Genomic DNA, 21,178 nt, shown 5'->3' on the forward strand with positions numbered 1-21,178 from the left:
TACCCAATGTACTTCAATTATCATAAACTGTTTCAAGTCCTTCAAACAGTGTGATGCAAACACCGACTTGCATTTCCAAAAAGTCGCTTGCAATTTGGAGGGGAGAGACAACTTATGCTTGAATGTCAAAGAAGTGGCTACAACTCTAATTTCACGAGCCTTCACTTCACATAGGGGAAAAGCCTCATCGTCAATCAAAGAATGGGCTTCCAAAATGAGTTCTCTAAAGAAGAATGCCAGGGCATTCCTCGAAAGTGGCCAAGAAGGGTTCCTAACTGGACACCATAATGCGCTCAATGGTCCACGTATTTCCTCTGCTCTTTGAAAATAAAACCTTAGAGCTCTCACAGGACACAACACTCTCTCTTCCTCATTTGGACCTACAATCTTAGACAAACTTTTAATTAAAAAGGAACAAGGCCAAGGCTTGGAAAGGGATCGTTTTTGGCTAAAAATCCCAGGGGAAAGGAACAGACAGCATTTGGGAGAAGCCTACTCTTCTGTCTATTGCATGGACCTCACTGACTCATTTGGCAGTCGCTAAAATAACCAGAAAGAGGGTCTTCCTAGTTAATTCTCTCTGAGAAATTGAGAGCATAGGCTCAAAATGGGGGCCAGACAACCATTTAAGAACCGCATCTAGTTTCCATGGCACTACTGCTACCTCCTTCTGTCTCGTGGTGCCAAACGATCTAATATCTGACAAATCCTGATTACAGGAAAGATCCACCCCCCCGTGTCTGAAGACAGAGCTTAACATGGCCCTATAGCCCCTGATCGTTGAAGTTGACAGGTTTCTATTGGTCTTTAGCTATAGCAGAAAGTCTGCTATTTCAGCTATAGATGTCTGAGAAGACGACACTCTGTGCCTTCTGCACCAGTCTCTAAAAATTATCCACGTAGCCTGATATACTCTATCAGAGGACTGCCACCTGCATTTGGCAATAGCTTGCGAAGCTGATCTTGAAAATCCCTTCTTTCCAAGTAGTTTGCTGATAGTTTGTAGCCTGTCAGGGCCAGAGTAGACAACCCCTGATGAAAACGGCAGAAGTGGGATTGTTTTAGATGATGAGGTTTTTGGAAAGTCTTCCAGGAGGTCAAGAAGGTCAGGGAAACATTCTTTTCTTGGCCAAAAAGGAGCAACTAGAATCATCGACAGATTTTGATGGGCCTGGAACTTGTTGATCACCTGCCTTACCATACTGAGAAGGGGAGAAAGCATAGAGGTGTTTGTTTGACCAGTTCTGAAGCATGGAATCGGTTGCCAATGCTAAAGGATCCGGGACTGGTGAGCAAAACAGGGGGAGACGATGGTTCATGGAAGTCGTAAACAGGTCTATGAGCAGAGTCCCCAACAACTTCCATACATCCGAGCATACCTGCAGATCCAGCGTCCAGTCTGTGGGTAACACTTGTTTCTGGTGGCTTAATTCGTCCACCAGAAAGCTGAGCTTCTCAAGAATGAAGAGTGTTAGAAGCTTTACCTGAAATTGTTCTGCCCAAAGCAGATCCCTTGCTGTCTCATAAAGGGAGGAAGAGTGTGTCACCCCCTGGGTTTTTGATGTATGGCAGGGCAGTTGTACCGTCGGAGTGCACTGCCACCATATTGTTGCACACTTCCTCCTTGAAACACTGCAACCCCAAATGAACTGCTTTCAGTTCTCTGATGTTTATATGCCACTTCCTTTGTTCCAGGGACCAAGTCTCTGAAACTTCCTTGCCCCCTAACAGAGTTTCCCAACCTAGATTCGATGCGTCTAAGTAAAAGTCTAGGTTGGGGTTCACTGGAAGGAGAGATTTCCCTTGCGACAACCTTTCTTCTAAGCTCCACCAGAGCAGGTCTTCTTTTATCTCAGGGGTCACCCGGAACATGAACACATCTGGGTATTTCTTCCTGTTCCAGCTGTTTCTTAAAAAGTATTGGAGCAGTCTTATATAAAGTCTGCCCAGAAGAACGAACTGTTCTATGGATGATAACATCCCCAGGAGGCTCATTCATTTGTTGGCAGAGCATTGATCTAGAAGAGGAACCTTGCTCAATGTCTTCAGGCAAGACTATTCTTTTCGGGGAGGGGGAAACCTGAAAACTCCGGGAGTCTATTATCATCCCTAAATAAAGAATCCGTTGTGACGGAATCAGCTGAGACTTCTGCAAGTTGATCATCAGTCCCAGATCCTGGGACAGGTGAAGGGTCCTTTGAGGGTCTTCCGAACATTTTTCTCTTGACTGGGCCCACAGGAGCCAATCATCCAAATAGAGGGAGATCTTGATTCCCATCAGATGGAACCAGTTTGCTAGGGGAGTGAGAACTCTGGTACACACTTGCGGTGCCATCGATAAACTGATGCAGAGCGCGGAACTGGAATATTCTGTTCCCATACATGAACCTCAGAAACTTCCTTGATTCCTGATGTATTGGAATGTGGAAGTACGCATCCTGTATACCTATTGATGTCATCCAGTCTCCCTGGTGAATGGATGACAGGATGGTTCAGTTTGTCTCCATCCTGAACTTTGTCTTTTGTAAGAAGACATTCAGGGAGCTGACATCCAGGATGGGCCTCCAGCCCCAACGCCTTAGACACCACAAAGAGACGGTTGTAGAATCACAAGGAGTTCACGTTGTCTACTAGTTCTATCACCCCATCCTGAGGAGGGACGACACTTCTTCTGAGAGGGACGAAGACTTCTTTGAGCCTTCTGAGTAGGCTGTCAAGGTTACTGGAGTGCTAACTAAAGGTGGCTTTTCTTTGAAGGGGATGGTATAACATTCCCTCAAGACCTTGACAGTCCAAGGGTTCCACCCCTCTTTCTCCCCACTTCTCCCACAAGAGAAGGAGCCTGGCTCCTACAGAAGTTCGGAGGATGAAATTCTCTCTTGCGTGAGACAGAACGGGTTGAGGATTTCTTAATGGCTCTTGAGACGAACCTGCCGGAAGAGCGAGATCTAGAGAAAGATATGTCTGCTGTCATGAAAGGGACGCATCTGCAGAGGGGAGACTGTCCTAGAGGCATGAGCGGGCATCTCTTTAGGCTTCCTAGAGGATTGGGCAAGAGGGTCTTGAGTGCTCTTCTTCTGAAGAAATCTCCAGAACTGTGGCCTGCGGGAACAAGTGGTGACATCTAGCGGGGAAAACAGAAGTGCTGACTTCTGTGAGGGAGTTACTCCTTTAGAGGTGTAGGAACACCATAGTTCCCTCTTTTTAAGGATTCCCATTATGTAAAGGGAAGCTAACTCCTGGGAACCATTCCTGATCTCTTTGTCAATGCACAAGAGAACCCCCAGCCAGTCAGAGGCACTATTTTCAGGAACAATCAAGGAAACTCAAAGCCTCAAACGCTTTAAATAAGTTCTTAAGAAGTTGGGTGGGTTCCAATGAACTGAACATAATCTTTGCTGACGCAAAAGCAGATCTGCGAGAGGAATCGATCAGTCCGAGCTGAAGTGCCGGCAGCAGAAGCATGACAATCGGAGGAAAGAGGGCGCTCGGGCGCCAATAGGAGCTCGGGTGCCAAAGAGAGCTTGTGTGCCGACAGGTGCTTTGCCCTTGCTGGACATCCATGAAACACTGAGTGGTTGGGCAATTACGCGCTCTTGGGCGCTCCATGACACTCGAGAGGAGATGAGTGCTCTGACACAGAAGGGCGAGTGGGCGTAAACAAGCACTTAGACGACTTTGGGCACTCAGACGAAACCAGGCGCTCAGCACTCAAGGGAGCTTCAGAAACGTCAAGGCACTCGGGAGCCAGAGGAGTCTTGGGCCCATGACGACGCTCAGAAGAAGACACTTTAGAAGGAGAGTGCTTCCGAGAAACAGGGTGCTTGGATGCCATACTCTGACTCTCCACCAAGGGAAGAACAGAAGAAAATGCTCCGGGCTGTCCCAATGACTGCAAGATGGAAGAGGACTGCATACAAGTTCTTTGAATCTCTTACAAGGCACTGGAGGTGAACACAACACATCACCTGCAAGTCTTTTCAAAGGACGTAATTCATCCACAAAATGCCATTAGTGCCTGGGAGAAAAATCATCAGAGCTAGACGAAAGATGTTGCACATCCAAGGATATGCCTTTCCAGTGACGCTTGGCTGCAACCTGGGAATCAACAACAGGTCCAACTGAGGGAGCAACTACCCACTTGGCAGACCCCACTAACCTCCCTTAGGATACCAGTTTGACTCCTCCCAGGTTTAGGGGAGTGTGACATTGACCTTTGCCTAGGAGAATCGGCAGGACAGGCAGTCACCTCCTCCACCAACACATCACTAACATTAGGCATTATCAGACGCTCCACCAACACTACACTGGCACTAGGCACTACTGGGCGCTCCGAATCACTCTTATTGTCCATATGGATCTTAACAGACGGGACTAACTGAGCAACAGACTCTACAATTAACAGGAATCTTTTATCAATCTTACCCTCGAGGCTGGCAATGGGGTTGGGTTCGGAGGCGAGAGAGCCTGGTAAAGGAGTGGGTTGCACAGAAGGGGAACTGGGAACGGTATCAACAGAAATTACAGGAACGTAAATATCGACGTTAGCATTATCATTATCATGATCGTTATGAGATTCCTGTCTGGCTAAAGACTTCTAATCCATCTAGCGGTTGCCTTCCTCCTCTTATCTCTAGCCAGTTTATTTAAATGAGATCTCAAAGTCTTCCATCTCTTACTGTCCCAGTCAATATATTCATTACACCTTAAATCTGCTGAACAAACTTGTCCCCTACATTCTCTGCAGATAGAATGAGAATCATAAGATTCCTTAGTCAAACGAGTATTACAGCCTTTGCTGCAATACCTAAAGCTAGTTGGACTTGAGTCTGACATTTTGCAAACAAGTCAACTAAAGTCACAATCGGTAAATAAGGTATAAGTCCAATTAACCAAGTAGACACAATAATGAAAAAACAGAGCCTAACTCTATCTTATAATGCCAAAAGGCTATCAATGCAAGAATATTTCACCAAAACGATGTAAAGACAATCAGAAGAGACGAATTCCAAAATCAGAGCTGTTGCTAAAATCTGGTGTACAGCCATTAGCCGGCAGAAACAAATTGAATCCTTTTGCTAGTTGTTCCTCTCTTACCCCGAAAGTGGGCAGGGTCAGTCACCTAGCCAAACAACATAGTGCGACATATGAATTTCAAACTTTAGCTGCCGAGTGAGTGAAACTAATAGCAATGTAATTACTTGGTAAGTTACTTATATAAAAATGGGCATTGCCACATTCATTCCTAAACTGTTGAATCGATGTTAACCACCTGATCACCTTGCGCAACATTTTCTGCTTCATGCACTGTACAGAAGAATCATCAGCTGTGCATCTCACCCTCCACACACACACACACACACACACACACACACACACACACACACACACACACACACACACACACACACACACACACTGCACCTTTCACATTTATGCTACATGCACTTCTGTTTACCGAGTTTTGAGCCTTCACGTTATAATACCTCCTTTATGGTCTAGGACTTTTTGGCATAAATTTTTTGGCAGAGGACATTTTAACGAATATTTTTTGGCAGAGGACATTTTGGCGTATGTTTTTTTTTTAAAAAAAGGACATTTTAGTATATGTTTTTTGGCAGAGGACATTTTGGCATATGTTTATTTAGCAGAGGACAATTTGGCGTATTTTTTGGCAGAGGACATTTTGGAGTATGTTTTTTGGCACTGACGCACAAACTTTATGGGAGAATACTAAATACAATAAAAAAATTCTCTTTTTATTCTAAAAAGCATTAAAACTGAGTGAAGACAGCACAAAATAAATTCAATGGAATTACCAAACTGTAAATCATCTTTTAAATTTGATTCGAAGTTATGAGTTATGCCTCGCATGTATTCTAATGGTTCTCTTGCTCCATAATTGGACATTATTCTCCTTATTCTTTCATCTGCGTTTAAATTTTTTTTTAGCTTGTGTTGTGGGGAATGACCAGCTATTAATTGCTCGTAGTATGCATCCCTTCCTTTCTGCACTTGTTTAAATGTGTAATGGCAGTCATCTAATGGTTGTTTAGTTTCTAATGGCCATTTAGTTTAACAGCTAAATGATCTAAAATTTGCTATCAGTAGAAAGGCTGTTTTTAATTTTTTTTTTTTTTGTATGTAATGACAGTCATCTAACTATTGTTTTGTTTAAAAGCTAAATAACATAAAATTAGATAGAAAGCCTGTTGGATAGAAACACCTTTAAGCAACAAGTTATTGACATGCGACAAATAAAATAATACGCCAAAATATCCTTTGCCAAAAAACGTACGCCAACACATCCACGTCAAAAAGACCATGCCAGAAAGTCACATTCCATTCCTACACAATCTTCAGCACTATCTAGATCAGCCTCTCCTTCTTCCCCAATACAATTTCTTACTATGCACACTTATCACCAACCTACTGTCTTCCACCTTGGTTGAATAAGGGGATTAAGTAGGTTTGCAAAAACTCCCAGCTAAGTAATTGTTTATTTCAAAATGTGTATAAAATGCTACTGCAAAACTGTGGGTGTTACTTAAGAAGGGTTTCAAAACTCCCAGCTATGAAATTGTTTGATATCTGTATTAAATTTCTACCGCAAAACTTGGGTTTCATTTGGAAAAACTTTGAAACACTCGCAACTATGCAAATGCTTATGCAGACTTTTGCATTAAATTACTGCCATAAAATTATGGGTAGTATTTAGGTATGCTTTCAAAAGCTCCCAGCTGTGAAATCAGAGCGTTCATATATTTTCATTAAATTGCAACTAAAACATTATGGGTTTTATATCTCTAATAACAATGAGAAATGTCACTGCAGATCTGCAGGTGACATAAATCAATCCATTCCATTAAAGAGCCAATCCATAATTGGGTACATTAAGATAAATCCAAATTATCTGCAATGCAAGTAAAAATTCTAAGTAAATCCTGTGTTAACTACTAACATCAATAACTGCTTAATGTGCAATCTTTAAACATCTGTATAAAGTAATTTTATTTAATTTTATGAACATTTCATGATAAAGTGGCAAAGACATGCAGGATTATAGGTCTGTTGCTAAGACATGCTTCAAGTAAATAACATTCAATTAAAAACTTAATCTAATGGACTTTTAGATTATTTTTCATAGCATTAACCCTTATTGCTCTGAAGTGTTACATCAGACTGAAACAAAAACTAATTGTTCCCTAATAGAACATTTGTTCCCTAATAGAACATAAGTAAGAAGAAAGAGACAGATAAGCACCTAATAATATCAAAACCATAAATTATAAGATATTACATAGGTATATGTCCTACTCACTTTTAGGAGTTGAGGTAATGTAGTCATACTTGATCTTCTGAGGTGTCCTTGTCAGGTCAGTAACGCTACCACTATAGAGTCCATTGATCCGTCCTGAGGTGAAGCTGGAAACATAAGGAGTTCTGGAAGGCGAAGATGGAGTTATCACAGACGATGACAATAAAGGATACTTGTACTGATAAGAAGGAGAATAATGTGCAGACTGTGGCTTATGGTGTACAGGAGAATAGTGGCTACGTGCTTGATGATAATGGTTGTGGTCAGAAGACTGGTGATAGTGATATTGACGTTTCGGAGAGGAATGCTCTGAAAGAGGGAGATCAGGGGTAGATGGACGGCTGGTTGTGCGACGATGTTCAACATTGGTCGGTGTGCCCTGATATCTAGGAATGTGCGCATTTTGTTGACCACGGAGCCTCTGTAAGTGGGCAGAATTCTGGAGTACCTGTGTTGTTTCACTACCCTGGACAAGGTTATACAGATTTCTCTGAAGGAGTGTAAGATCTGGTTTTAAATATGGGCTAGTTGAAGCTGAAGACCTTGCATTTGAAGTTGATGCAGAATGTCTCTGAGACCAGGGTCCACTGAGTCTGTCTGGTAAAGGCGTATAAGACTCAGCTTGCCCATTTGTTCTATTTCGGAGGGGAGTTCTACTGTACTTTGTAGAATATTGTTCACTGGATGAATCAGTGTCACTCAACTTCTGCAAATCTATTGACGTCGTGCGTGATATCTGTTTGATTAGTGATGTCTGTGTTCCTGTATCCAAAAGCTTTAATGGTCTAATAAAAGGTCTGTGATTTTCCGAATTCTGATCATCCCTAACTATAGTATTGATCCCAATTGTTTGAAAGTCTATCTTTTTGGCATCAGAATCTGAAAACATCCTCCTTAACTCCCTGTTATTATTTGCTGCTACTATCCTGGGTTTTCTACTTTCAGCATCACTTAATCTTGGGTCTCTATAATCATCATCAAAGTGAATTTTGTCTCTAAAGTTATCAAGTCTTGTAAAATCGCTAACATGGTAACCATTTTTGCTAAACCTGTTAAAACTTTCACCAGTATCACTAGGTTCTGTATGCTCCTTATCCATCTCACCAGGTTTATCATAGTCATTATTACTTTTACTTCGTTCTTTGGATTTCTCACTGCTATAGAGATCCTTTAATTGATCATCAGTCCTACCAGTGAGAGATCTTTGTTCCCTTGACCTTCTAGTTTCCACTCCATCCTCTTCACCTATAAGTCTCTCACTGTCACTTTCCACTGAACGTTTCCTTGAAACATCTGTCACATATAAAACTGCTTCAGTTTCACTTCTGTCCGTTTCTTCATTGTCCACGTATTCAACCTCTTGTACAGTCTCATCATCTACATCAGTTACATGAACTTTTAATATTTCAACAATTGGTTTTTCTCTAACAATTTCAAAAGTCTCTTGGACATCTTTATCAGCAGGACCAATTTCTTGAATCATCTCAATACTCTTGACTTCCCTAACCGTGCCTTTGTAACTGTCCAGGGGCACAAGAGTGACAGAATCAGTTGGGACCTCTCCATCTGCTGATGAATAAGCAGCCTCTGCACCTTCAACTTCATACACACCTCCAACCTCATAAGCACCTCCCCCTTCACTTTCTCCATCATCATCTGCCCTGCTGTCAGCCCTTTCCTCTTCTTTATCTTCAGCTTTTATAAATCCCCCTCCTCCTGGCCTAGGAACAGGAATGTCAAGAGATTCCTCACTGTCAATATTTCTTAAGTCTATAGGAAGATTTTCATTACCATCATGTTTCAAGGAATCGTACTGAAAGTTATCATCCTCAGTATCTGAAATTCTTACTAAAGGATCACTTACTTCAAGTAAATCTCCAGCACCATATATTTCTTCATCCTGATCGCCAGATCTGCCAATGGCCTCTTCAATAGCATATTCTTCTTTTTGATCAATGGATTCCTCCTCTTCCTCCTCCCCCTCCTCCTCCTCCTCTTCACTCTTTGATGGTTCTATTTCCTTTTCCTGATCAACAGATTTATCTTCCTTCTCCCAATCAACAGCCTCACTCTCCTCTATCTGATCAACAGATGCTGCTTCTTCTTTATCTAAACCAAGAGTCAGATCATGAGATTGCAACTCCTTTCCTTTGTCTTGAACACTAGAAGCATCTTCCCCCCTTTGCTCCTCAAACCCACTACTATCTGCACCTGAACTTCCAAAAAAGATATCAAAAGGATCGTCTTGTTCCTCAGCATCATGCTCATCTTTTATTTCATGCTCATCAGATGGTTCTGGTTTTTCCAACTTTTCACCACTGTCATCTCCAGTGGTTTTTTCACCTTCAGTGACACAAAATGTTTCATCCTTCTTGTCCTCTACATTTACTGGAGTTAAGGTCCTTGGCTTTGGTGTGGGTATTTTATCTTCGTGTTCTGAGGTTACAAATGCAGATTCATCAGAGAGTAAGTCAGGCTGCAAAACAGTTCTAGGAAGTGGTTGGGGTTGTGAAGTTTCTGGCTGACTATCGTTTGAGGTAAGAGATACAAGGACATCTTCAAGAGCTCTTGGTGACCCGACGTCATCCATACTGGTGCTACGACTTTCAAATGTAATAACGCACTGATAGGGTCCTTGCAGATCAGGGTTGCTTGCCTCACATGGTGCTTCTTCGTCTTCAAAATCAGAATCTGACCCCTGTAATATTTCTTTAACCAGTTTTTCTCTCTTTATGGTTTCAAATCTCATAAGATTTATCTCTGTTTTGATAGCTGCACGCCTATCAGCAGATACTGAACCTAAGAGGTCTTCGAAGGATGAACTTGGGGCACTACTTAAACCAAGCCGACCTCTCCTTCTCTTTGGCCTCCAGCTTTCATCTCCAACAAGGTCATCAATTTGTAGAGACTTTCCCCTTGCCAAGTGCTGGAGTTTCTTACGTCTCCTGGCACCCTCTCCAGGCTCTGATTCCTGAGATGTTTCCCCCTCAGCAGCATATGCACTGTCAGTATGAGTGCAGTTCCCGTTTTCTGGTGATGGAGGACCACTCCCATCCTCAAAACCCAAAAATACGCCGCTGCTTGTTGAAGAAACACCAGCAAGGTATTTTGAACTTGCTCTTGACAAATCAACTGCCACCTGAAATGCTCTGGAGAGATTTGGGGATGATGATGAACCTTTGCTTTGATTATATAGTTCACCAATGGTTAACTCTGAGAGCTGGCCATGTGACTTCCCCTTAACATACTTGTGCTCCTGGTAAGTCCTTGGGTATCCTAGAGAAGATGTCTCTCTCCATAAGCGATCTGCTTGTGTATGAAGGCAAGTCGAAGAGCCCCACTTGCGATTTGGGAAGCCCTTGCTGCGCTCGTCTGTGGTGCTGAGCTCCTCAAAAGAGCCAGTCCCTAATTTTTCTAAGTGGTCTGAGCTGAGGTAGCGCAAGCGTAGCTCAGGTACTTCACTCCAAAATGAAGTCGCCTCATCTGATTCCAAAAACAGTTCAACTGCAAACTTGTGTGGAACAACATGGAAGGGGTCCACTTTGTAATCCGACTCTCTAGTTTCCAATGTGTTCTTGACAAAATCCCGTACCTGTAATCGAAAAGAAGATGAATTAACAAATTTGTAGCAAGCCATGATTGGTCTCAGTTTTTTCACAGTAAATTGTGTCATTATTTTCACTGCAGAAAAGAAAGGGCATTCAAATACAGTATATGTATGCATATACATAAATAAACTATAAGAAATTACCAATAAATCACTACAAGAATTTCTACTTTGATAGAGGTACTAAGTAATGAATCCTAAAACGAATGAAACAAAAAAACAAACAATGAGACTTAAACTGAAACAAATCCTCCAACCCAACGTTAACATAAGTTATGAAATTTAGATATTGCATCTCTGAGCAATAGTCAGTAAAAGAGGAATTTGAAAAATATACTCACAAAGGATAAAAAGCTGAGGAAAGAATGGGCAGAATAATTACAAAGAAAATAAATTAAGAAAATGTAGGATGGCTGAAAGATGATACAGGGGAAAAAAAGAGACAAGAGCTAAAAGACAAGAGCTCGTTGATAAGTTTAGTCTATAGTCACATGAAAAAAAAGCAAAGACAACGCCTGAGAAACAGAAAAGGACACTAAAACCAGCCAAAAGATAAAATGTAGTGATGATAGACGTGAGTGAACTCCGTGAATATTATAAGATTTATACAGCTCATTAAGATTCATATACACACAAAGCAAGTAGGGTTACCAAAGAGTGTTATATTAATAGAAAGGATCAAAATAAAGGGGCTCTAATTGGAGCCTCCATGTCAGTGGCAGGTTCCCTCTCGGCTATGGGACCTCGAAGTTGGTGTTTTTTGTTAATTTTACATATGATCCTTGCAATTTCAAAATGACACCTGCATTACTTACAAGGTTACAGGAACCTTGAAACTGAAAAATCACACATGGAATACTACAACAGAGTGCCAATGATGAAAGGCTACCAGCTATATAAATGGTAGAAATTACCCTTGAAATTGAAAAATGACACCTGTTATACTGCTGAAGAAAGAGTCTTCAAGGAGTCTTCAGGGAATCTTGGGTGAGGATTTTGGCGCCAATACGAAGACTATCATTTTCTCAAACTAGAGCATAGTCATTCATGTAATGATGGCCACCTCCGGCGATTCCGGAGGAAATCTTTGCTAAGGGGTCCTTTTTTGTTTTTTGTTTTTTTGTGGGGCCCAGGGGTCCAATTGAACTGAAGAAAGAATCTTCAAGGAGTCTTCAGGGATTCTTCGGTGAAGATTTTGGCGCCAATAAGAAGACTATCATTTTCTCAAACTAGAGCATAGTCATTCATGTAATGATGGCCACCTCCGCGATTCGGAGGAAATCTTTGCTAAGGGGTCCTTTTTTGTTTTTTTGTGGGGCCCAGGGGTCCAATTCAGCTGAAGAAAGAATCTTCAAGGAGTCTTCAGGGATTCTTCGGTGAGGATTTTGGCGCCAATACGAAGACTATCATTTTCTCAAACTAGAGCATAGTCATTCATGTAATGATGGCCACCTCCGGTGATTCCGGAGGAAATCTTTGCTACGGGTCCTTTTTTTTTTTTTTTGGGGGCCCAAGGGTCCAATTCAGCTGAAGAAAGAATCTTCAAAGGAGTCTTCAGGGATTCTTCGGTGAAGATTTTGGCGCCAATACGAAGACTATCATTTTCTCAAACTAGAGCATAGTCATTCATGTAATGATGGCCACCTCCGGCGATTCGGAGGAAATCTTTGCTAAGGGTCCTTTTTTTTTTTTTTTTTTTTTGTTGGGCCCAGGGTCCAATTCAACTGAAGAAAGAATCTTCAAAGAGTCTTCAGGGATTCTTCGGTGAAGATTTTGGCGCCAATACGAAGACTATCATTTTCTCAAACTAGAGCATAGTCATTCATGTAATGATGGCCACCTCCGCAATTCCGGAGGAAATCTTTGCTAAGGGGTCCTTTTTTTTTTTTTTTTTATGGGGCCCAGGGTCCAATTCAGCTGAAGAAAGAATCTTCAAGGAGTCTTCAGGGATTCTTCGGTGAGGATTTTGGCGCCAATACGAAGACTATCATTTTCTCAAACTAGAGCATAGTCATTCATGTAATGATGGCCACCTCCGGCGATTCCGGAGGAAATCTTTGCTAAGGGTCCTTTTTTTTTTTTTTTTTTTTTTTTTTTACCCCAGGGGTCCAATTCAACTGAAACAAGAATCTTCAAGGAGTCTTCAGGGATTCTTCGGTGAAGATTTTGGCAATATCTGAAGACTATCATTTTCTCAAACTAGAGCATAGTCATTCATGTAATGATGGCCACCTCCGGCGATTCCGGAGGAAATCTTTGCTAAGGGTCCTTTTTTTTTTTTTTTTTTTTTGGGTCCCAGGGTCCAATTCAGCTGAAGAAAGAATCTTCAAGGAGTCTTCAGGGATTCTTCGGTGAGGATTTTGGCGCCAATACTAAGACTATCATTTTCTCAAACTAGAGCATAGTCATTCATGTAATGATGGCCACCTCCGGCGATTCGGAGGAAATCTTTGCTAAGGGTCCTTTTTTTTTTTTTTTTTTTTTGTGGGGCCCAGGGGTCCAATTCAGTTGAAGAAAGAATCTTCCAGAGTCTTCAGGGATTCTTCGGTGGGGATTTTGGCGCCAATACGAAGACTATCATTTTCTCAAACTAGAGCATAGTCATTCATGTAATGATGGCCACCTCCGGCGATTCCGGAGGAAATCTTTGCTAAAAAGGTCCTTTTTGTTTTTTTTTTTTTTTGTGGGGCGGGCCCAGGGGTCCTATTCAGCTGAAGAAAGAATCTTCAAGGAGTCTTCAGGGATTCTTCGGTGAAGATTTTAGCGCCAATACGAAGACTATCATTTTCTCAAACTAGAGCATAGTCATTCATGTAATGATGGCCACCTCCGGTGATTCCGGAGGAAATCTTTGCTAAGGGGTCCTTTTTTGGGTTTGTTTGTGGGGCCCAGGGGTCCAATTCACCAGGGACCCTTGCGTGGTGAAGGTGGCATATTCTAAACCTGGGGTGTAAAAGAAAAAAAAAAAAAAAAAAAAAAAAGTCCAGCCTCAAAAAGTAGAACTTTCAAAATTTCCGACCTAACTAACCCTCGTTAGTACAGTTCTATTACTTTTCGGGATGTAAAATTTTTTGGGCCAATATTTCCAGTTTCCAAAAATCGATGAATGGAAATTCAGACTTGCATAATTCTAAAATGACTCTTAGCTACGGGGCCTCAAAGTCGATTTTTTAGTTTATACAATAAAAATTCAGGCATCCAAAACTCAGCAAGGCCTGAACGTATTGATGTTTTGTATGAATTTTTTTAATAGAACGGATCAAAATAAAGGGGCTCTAATTGGAGCCTCATGTCCGTGGCAGGTTCCCTCTCGGCTATGGGACCTCAAAGTTGGTGTTTTTTGTTAATTTTACATATGATCCTTGCAATTTCAAAATGACACCTGCATTAGTTACAAGGTTACATGAACCTTGAAACTGAAAAATCAAACATGGAATACTACAACAGAGTGCCAATGATGAAAGGCTACCAGCTATATAAATGTTAGAAATTACCCTTGAAATTGAAAAATGACACCTGTTATACTGCTGAAGAAAGAGTCTTCAAGGAGTCTTCAGGGAATCTAGGGTGAGGATTTTGGCGCCAATACGAAGACTATCATTTTCTCAAACTAGAGCATAGTCATTCATGTAATGATGGCCACCTCCGGCGATTCCGGAGGAAATCTTTGCTAAGGGGTCCTTTTTTTTTTTTTTTTTGTGGCCCAGGGGTCTAATTCAGCTGAAGAAAGAATCTTCAAGGAGTCTTCAGGGATTCTTCGGTGAAGATTTTGGCGCCAATACGAAGACTATCATTTTCTCAAACTAGAGCATAGTCATTCATGTAATGATGGCCACCTCCGGCGATTCCATAGGAAATCTTTGCTAAGGGGTCCTTTTTTGTTTTTTTTGTGGGGCCCAGGGGTCCACTTCAGCCGGGACCCTTGTTATATTGCTGAAGAAAGAATCTTCAAGGAGTCTTCAGGGATTCTTCGGTGGGGATTTTGGCGCCAATACGAAGACTATCATTTTCTCAAACTAGAGCATAGTCATTCATGTAATGATGGCCACCTCCGGCGATTCCGGAGGAAATCTTTGCTAAGGGGTCCTTTTTTGTTTTTTTTTTGTGGGGCCCAGGGGTCCAATTCAGCTGAAGAAAGATGGATGGATGTATGATATTTAGGGCAAAAGCCCAGGCACTGGGGCCAACAAGGCCATTCAGCGCCGTAATGGAAAGAAAATAAATTATGTTCAAGTTATGAATTCATGAAGGAAATGATTAATAAATAAAATGAAGTGATGTGACCAATAAATAAGGGTATGAAGTTTAATGAATGATGTGCTATATACAAAAAAAAAAAAAAAAAAATTGTCATTAAAATTCTACGTGATGTAATAAATTAAATAAAATTAAATATCGTTAAAAATTTTAATACACTTTAAAAAAGAGATGATAGCAGAAATATCTGCTTCATCTCCCAAAATATCAGACAGGGATTTACCCTGAAAATATCTCTTTTTGATTAAAATATCTGGGGCAGACCACCAGAATGTGCTCCACTGTTAGTGTCTCGTCACAGTAAGCACACTCTGGAGGGCTGCTTCCTTCTAAAATAAACTGATGGGTTAGACGAGTGTGCCCAATCCTTAATCTCGTTAAAATAACCTCTGTTCGTCTGTCAAGCTGGAATGACGAAGACCACGGTAGTACATTATCCCTAATATTTCTATATTTCTTATTATTGGCAAGAAGGGGAGAAGTCCACCTTTCTTGCCATTTACTTAAAACATAAGATCTAATGGGACCTTTTAGATCTGTATGAGGCACTTTTCTAAAAGAGGTTTCTGATAAAATACTAGCAGCTTTCGCTTCCCTGTCTGCCATCTCGTTTCCGCGAATCCCCACGTGAGAAGGGACCCAACAGAAAGAGACTGATTTACGTCGACAATATATACGAAAAAGCCACTCCTGAACTTTTTCAATTAATGGATGAAAGCTATTAAATTTTTTAATAGCTTCTAAGGTGCTTCTAGAGTCTGAGTATATGACAAAATTAGAGTCACTACTTTGGTAAACTAAATCTAGGGCAGACACTACGGCTGTTAATTCGGCAGTAAATATTGATGCAGAGTCAGGTAATTTAGCTGTGTACGCTGTATCACCAAGGATAACAGCGCAACCAACACCACTATCTGACTTAGATCCATCTGTATAAATTTTTGTAAAATTAGTATGGGTAACATCGTGCTCTAAGAATTTTCCCCTAATCTCTTCTACAGTGCAGTCCTTTTTGTTAAACAGTTTCTTACATATTGATGCTTCTGGGATAAGCCATGGAGGATTTACAGGATATTCTACTTCCAGGACTTTCTGGGATTTAAGGTGATTATTCCTAACATCCTCATTCAGTCGAATTTGGAATGGTTTAGAAGCTCTTGTACCAGAAAAACTTCGAGAGTCTGTTTCCTTTAGTGCTTGAAAGGAGGGATTTTTGGGAGCACTTTTCATTCTAGCCATGTATCGCAACCCTAGCTCTTGCCTTCTTAGATCAAGGGGTAAATGATCTGTGTCGACATAAATGCTTTCAACAGGCGAAGTTCTAAAAGCCCTGAGCATATTCTCAACCCCATGTTGTGTACAACATCCAGTTCCTTTAGCTTGGTTTTACAGGCTGAGGAATAAATCTGACAGCCATAGTCTAACTTAGATCGACACAGAGAGTCATATAGCCTCAGAAGGGATTTCTTATCAGCCCCCAACTAAATCCAGAGACAACCTTTAAAATATTCATAGATTGTTTAACATTAAACTTTAGGGCATTTATGTGGCTAGCCCATGTTAATTTATGGTCAATAGTCATCCCCAGAAATTTAACTTCACTCTCATAAGGAAGGATGGACCCTTTTAAACTAAGTGTGGGAACCTCTTCCACACGCCGGCACCTGGTGAATCTTACTGCAACTGTTTTGGAAGAGGAGAATTTGAAACCATTCTCATCAGCCCACTTAGTAATAGCATTAATAGACCTTTGCAAATGTTTACATACGGACAAGGAATCATATCCTGTGCAGTATATTGCAAGGTCATCGACAAAAAGCGAGCATTTAACAGGGGCGAGATTTTTTCAATCACACTATTTATTGCCACTGAAAAAGTGTTACACTTAAAACACTTCCTTGGGGAACTCCTTCCTCCTGCATAAAAGGTTGGGAGAAGGAGTTTCCCACTCTTACCTTAAAAAGTCTCTGATAAAAAAGGAATATATAATCCTGACCATTCTTCCACATATGCCCATCTTGTGCAATTGTTTCATGATGCCAATTCTCCAGGTAGTGTCATATGCTTTCTCCAAGTCAAAAATATGCCAATGGTCTGACACTTTTTGGCGAATCCTTGCTGGATTTGGTTGGTCAGCCTCAGCAAGGGATCAAGGGTGGAGCGGTTTTTTCTGAAACCAAATTGAAATGGCGATAGAAATCCTTTGGTCTCCAGGTGCCAAACCAGTCTAGTATTTATCATTTTCTCCATCAGCTTACATACACAGCTGGTAAGAGCTATTGGTCTATAGCTGGTGGCTTGGGAAGCATCTTTATTAGGCTTTTTAACGGGGACAATTATGGATATTTTCCAGTCCTTGGGTAAAATTCCAGTTTCCCATATTTTGTTTATAATCTTCAGTAAATATTTTTTGGCATCATCTGGGAGGTGTTTCAGCATTTCATATATGATTGTATCCTCACCTGGAGCTGTGGATTCACTTGAGGAGAGCGCCTCACGAAGTTCTCTTAGGGAAAATTTGTAGTTGTATGGTTCAGATTTTCCCGAATCAAACTTCAGACACATTTCAGAATTCCTAATTCTTTGAAATTCTGGACAATAATTGTTAGGGCTGGAAACTTTAGAAAAGTGTTTTCCTAGCTCATTGGCAACTTCAGTGGGCTCTGTGATTAGAGTGTCATTTATTTTTAATGAGGGCAATGGTGACGCTACAAATTTTCCACTCAGTTTCCTTATTTTGCGCCACACCACTCTTAGTGGGGTCTTGGAGTTTATTCCATTAATATAGTAAAGCCAACATTCTCTTTTGGCTTTCTTATAAAAGCGCCGCTGCTTGGCTAAAGCACGTTTGTAGATTAATTTAGACTGAGGGGAGCCACTAGTTTTGTAACGTCTGTAGCATTTCCTAGTCACTTTTTTCTCAGAATACCACATGTCTTATTCCACCAGGGAACTGCAGGTCTACGAGGTTTGCCTTTTGTTTTTGGAATCGAGCTTTCAGCACTCTTCAAAGTAGATTCAATAAAGTAATCATAGGCATCTAGATGAGAATGAAAGGACTCAAACTCCCTATCTAGATTGACACCCTTACTAAATTTATCCCAGTCTGCGTCCTCTACCTTCCACTTAGGTAAAACTTCAGATGGAGCATTCAGAGCATATTTCAAATGGATCGGGTAGTGATCACTTCCATTTAAATCTTCATTAACAGACCAATTAAAATCAAGGTGGATACTAGTTGAAGAAATACTAAGGTCCAGTGCAGAGAAATGATTATCGTGAATGTTGTGGAAAGTCATTGACCCATTATTATACAGGGTAACATCATTCCTGTCAATAAGGTCTTCGATTAATTTCCTTTACTATCTAAAAACCGACTTCCCCAAAGGGGGTTGTGGGCATTAAAATCACCTAGCAGAAGTAAAGGAGCTGGAAGTTGGTCAATTAACGACTGAATATCTCCAATGTTAAAATCAAGGTCTGGTGGAAGGTATAAGGAGCAGATTGTTATCCTCTTTTCCAAAATGACTGAAATAGCGACAGCTTGTAGTGTTGTATTTAATTGTATTGTGGAGTGCTGTAGAGCATTTATTAATAATAATTGCAGCACCTCCATGGGCACGATCACCAATTGGGGATATGATTTAAATATTGAATAATTTAGTCCAGGATTATAAACAGAGTTGCCTAACATTGTTTCCTGTAGGCATATAATCCCTGGATTAAATTCATGCATTAAAACTTTAAGGTCTTCTGTACGGGCTCTGAGACCTTTACAGTTCCACTGAAGAATATCGAGCAAGAATGCTAAGGTGGTAAAATGTGCTACTTCCCACTCCTTGGAGGGGAAGTACTGTTCCTAGGTGGAGAGGAAATTCTCCTTTTTAAGAGATTGTTTTCTTAATCCCTTTTCATCTGAATTGGTGTTCAGGGTCTTTGGTTGATCTTCATATTTTTTTATTATGAACCTGATGTTCAGAATTATTGCTGTGGTTCTGTGCACCACTAATCCTATTTGTCTTAGGGCGGCAAGACTGAACTGAACTCAGATGTTTTTGTTCTGAAACTACTTTTGGAACCACCTTTCTAGGAGGAGAGATGTCTTCCAAAACACTGAACCCATTTGAAGTTTTTATTATAAAATTATCATTATTTGGGGAACTATTTCTTGTGCGTTTCTTGGTAGTTACAACCGTAGTTTTATTATTATTTTTGTTTGTGGCTGTAAATTGATGGCTCTGAACTAGCTCTATCTAATTGGGATTGTTCCTTTACCTTATTTTGGTTTGAAGTATTTTCAGAATATTTTCCTGAATTATTGGCTGATTTTGGCACCCTTATTTTTGGAGATGAATCGACAGCTGTGGATGTGGTGTAAGATAAATTTTCTGTGCTTTTGGAAGTACAATTTTTGCTATTGGACTTCAAAGCACTTGCCGACGAAAGTTTCTCACCAGTTTGGAGATTTTCATTACTATTTATGGTTCTAGAAATACCAGGTTTGTGATATCTTCTATCAGACACAGTTATTGGTGGCCTTACATTGTTGGAAGTTTTCATAAGTTTTATTACAGAAGCATACGTAGTGTTGGCACTTTTGTTTGCCCCCATTACCGTGCGCTTTGCTTCACTAATGCTAATATGTTCATTATCTGCCACTGCCAACACTTCTTGTTCAAATTTATATCTGGGACAAGCCCTAGAGTTTGGTGTGTGATCACCCTTGCAAAGAAAACAGTATCGGGCTGCTTTGCAATCATCAAAATTATCATGCTCTGCAGAGCACACAGGACATCTTTTATTGTTATCGCAAGAGTTTTGAATGTGGCCATATTCAAAGCATTTGCGACATTGTCTAGGGCTTCTTTTATATTTTTTAACCTGCATCCTCTCATGGCCAACAATGATGGTATCAGGTAGGTAATTGGAGGAGAAGGTTAAAAGGATAGCTGCATCACCACCCAGTTTTTTTACATGAGATACACAAGGAGGGCATCGATGGAGAATCTCCTCCTCTTTAAAAACATGCAAATCTTTTTTGAGTAAACTACTCCTTTCAGTGTATTAAAAATCTGTGAGAAGAAATAGATTCAATATTTCCACTTTCAGGAGGTTTAAAGTTAGCTAACAGAACTGCTTGAGTCTCATTTCCAGCTTTTATTAGAAGATTCTTTCCATACCGTTTCAAATTTCCAATGGGAATGGAACCAACCTTGCTCTCAATGCAGTCAGCAGCTTTTATCAAATTTTCCCTCCCTCCTTGTAGATAGCAACATGCCATAAAGGGGGGGAAGAGCTCTGGTACATGGGACTGGTCCATGTTCTTCAGCCTTTGGAACAAAGTCAAATGGCTCATCATTCAAGTTTTTCACTGAAAACACTTTCGTGCTGACAACTGAGTCATTTAGAATGTGGCCATGTAGTCTTTGTTGTGCCTCACTAGCTTCCAAGGGAGAGGAAAATTTGATAAAAGCACAAAATGACTGCTTATCTTTTTCTAGAATTAATTTAATTCTTTCCACTTTGCCGAATTGCTTCACTACACTGTATAAACATTCGTAATCTAATGATAAGTTTACATTAGTGCAATAAAGGACCCTATTATTTGAATCAAATCCACCAGATTTATTAACACCCTGGTGTCTCAGTGTTTGGTTCTGTCCAACAGCCAAGCCCGTATCCATGTTCATGCCAGAAGTCGTTGCCAGTGCCGTTAAGTCGTCAGATCCAGGGGAGGGAGAACTAAAGCCAAATCCATAAGTTTAAACCAGTCCACATGCAAAGGTCCAAAAAGTGCACACCGACACCCAAGAGCCCCCGGCACAGACCCCGACAGCATATCAAAAGGACAAACTGGGCAGCTCTACTGCTCAGCTTCCCACCCCAACACACTCCCAAAGCCCACGAAGAGACCCCAAGATGCCAAGCATGCACACATCAGACCACCACACACAAACTGGTTCATCCACCCACCCAAAACTGCTTGGTCATATCAA

General features: G+C 40.9%; 1 protein-coding gene across 3 annotated transcripts in view; it reads right to left on the reverse strand.

Moving 5' to 3' along the window:
* Positions 1-21,178, reverse strand: part of LOC136852626 (uncharacterized) — a 200,956-nt gene that overhangs the window by 55,799 nt on the left and 123,979 nt on the right. For all 3 annotated transcript variants that reach the window (XM_067127549.1, XM_067127551.1, XM_067127550.1), the window contains one exon: positions 7,322-10,910. In XM_067127549.1, coding sequence (XP_066983650.1) covers positions 7,322-10,910 — 3,589 coding nt within the window. The remainder of the gene's footprint in view (positions 1-7,321; positions 10,911-21,178) is intronic.

Source organism: Macrobrachium rosenbergii, chromosome 25 (genome assembly GCF_040412425.1).
Source record: "Macrobrachium rosenbergii isolate ZJJX-2024 chromosome 25, ASM4041242v1, whole genome shotgun sequence".
Lineage (NCBI taxonomy): Eukaryota > Metazoa > Arthropoda > Malacostraca > Decapoda > Palaemonidae > Macrobrachium > Macrobrachium rosenbergii.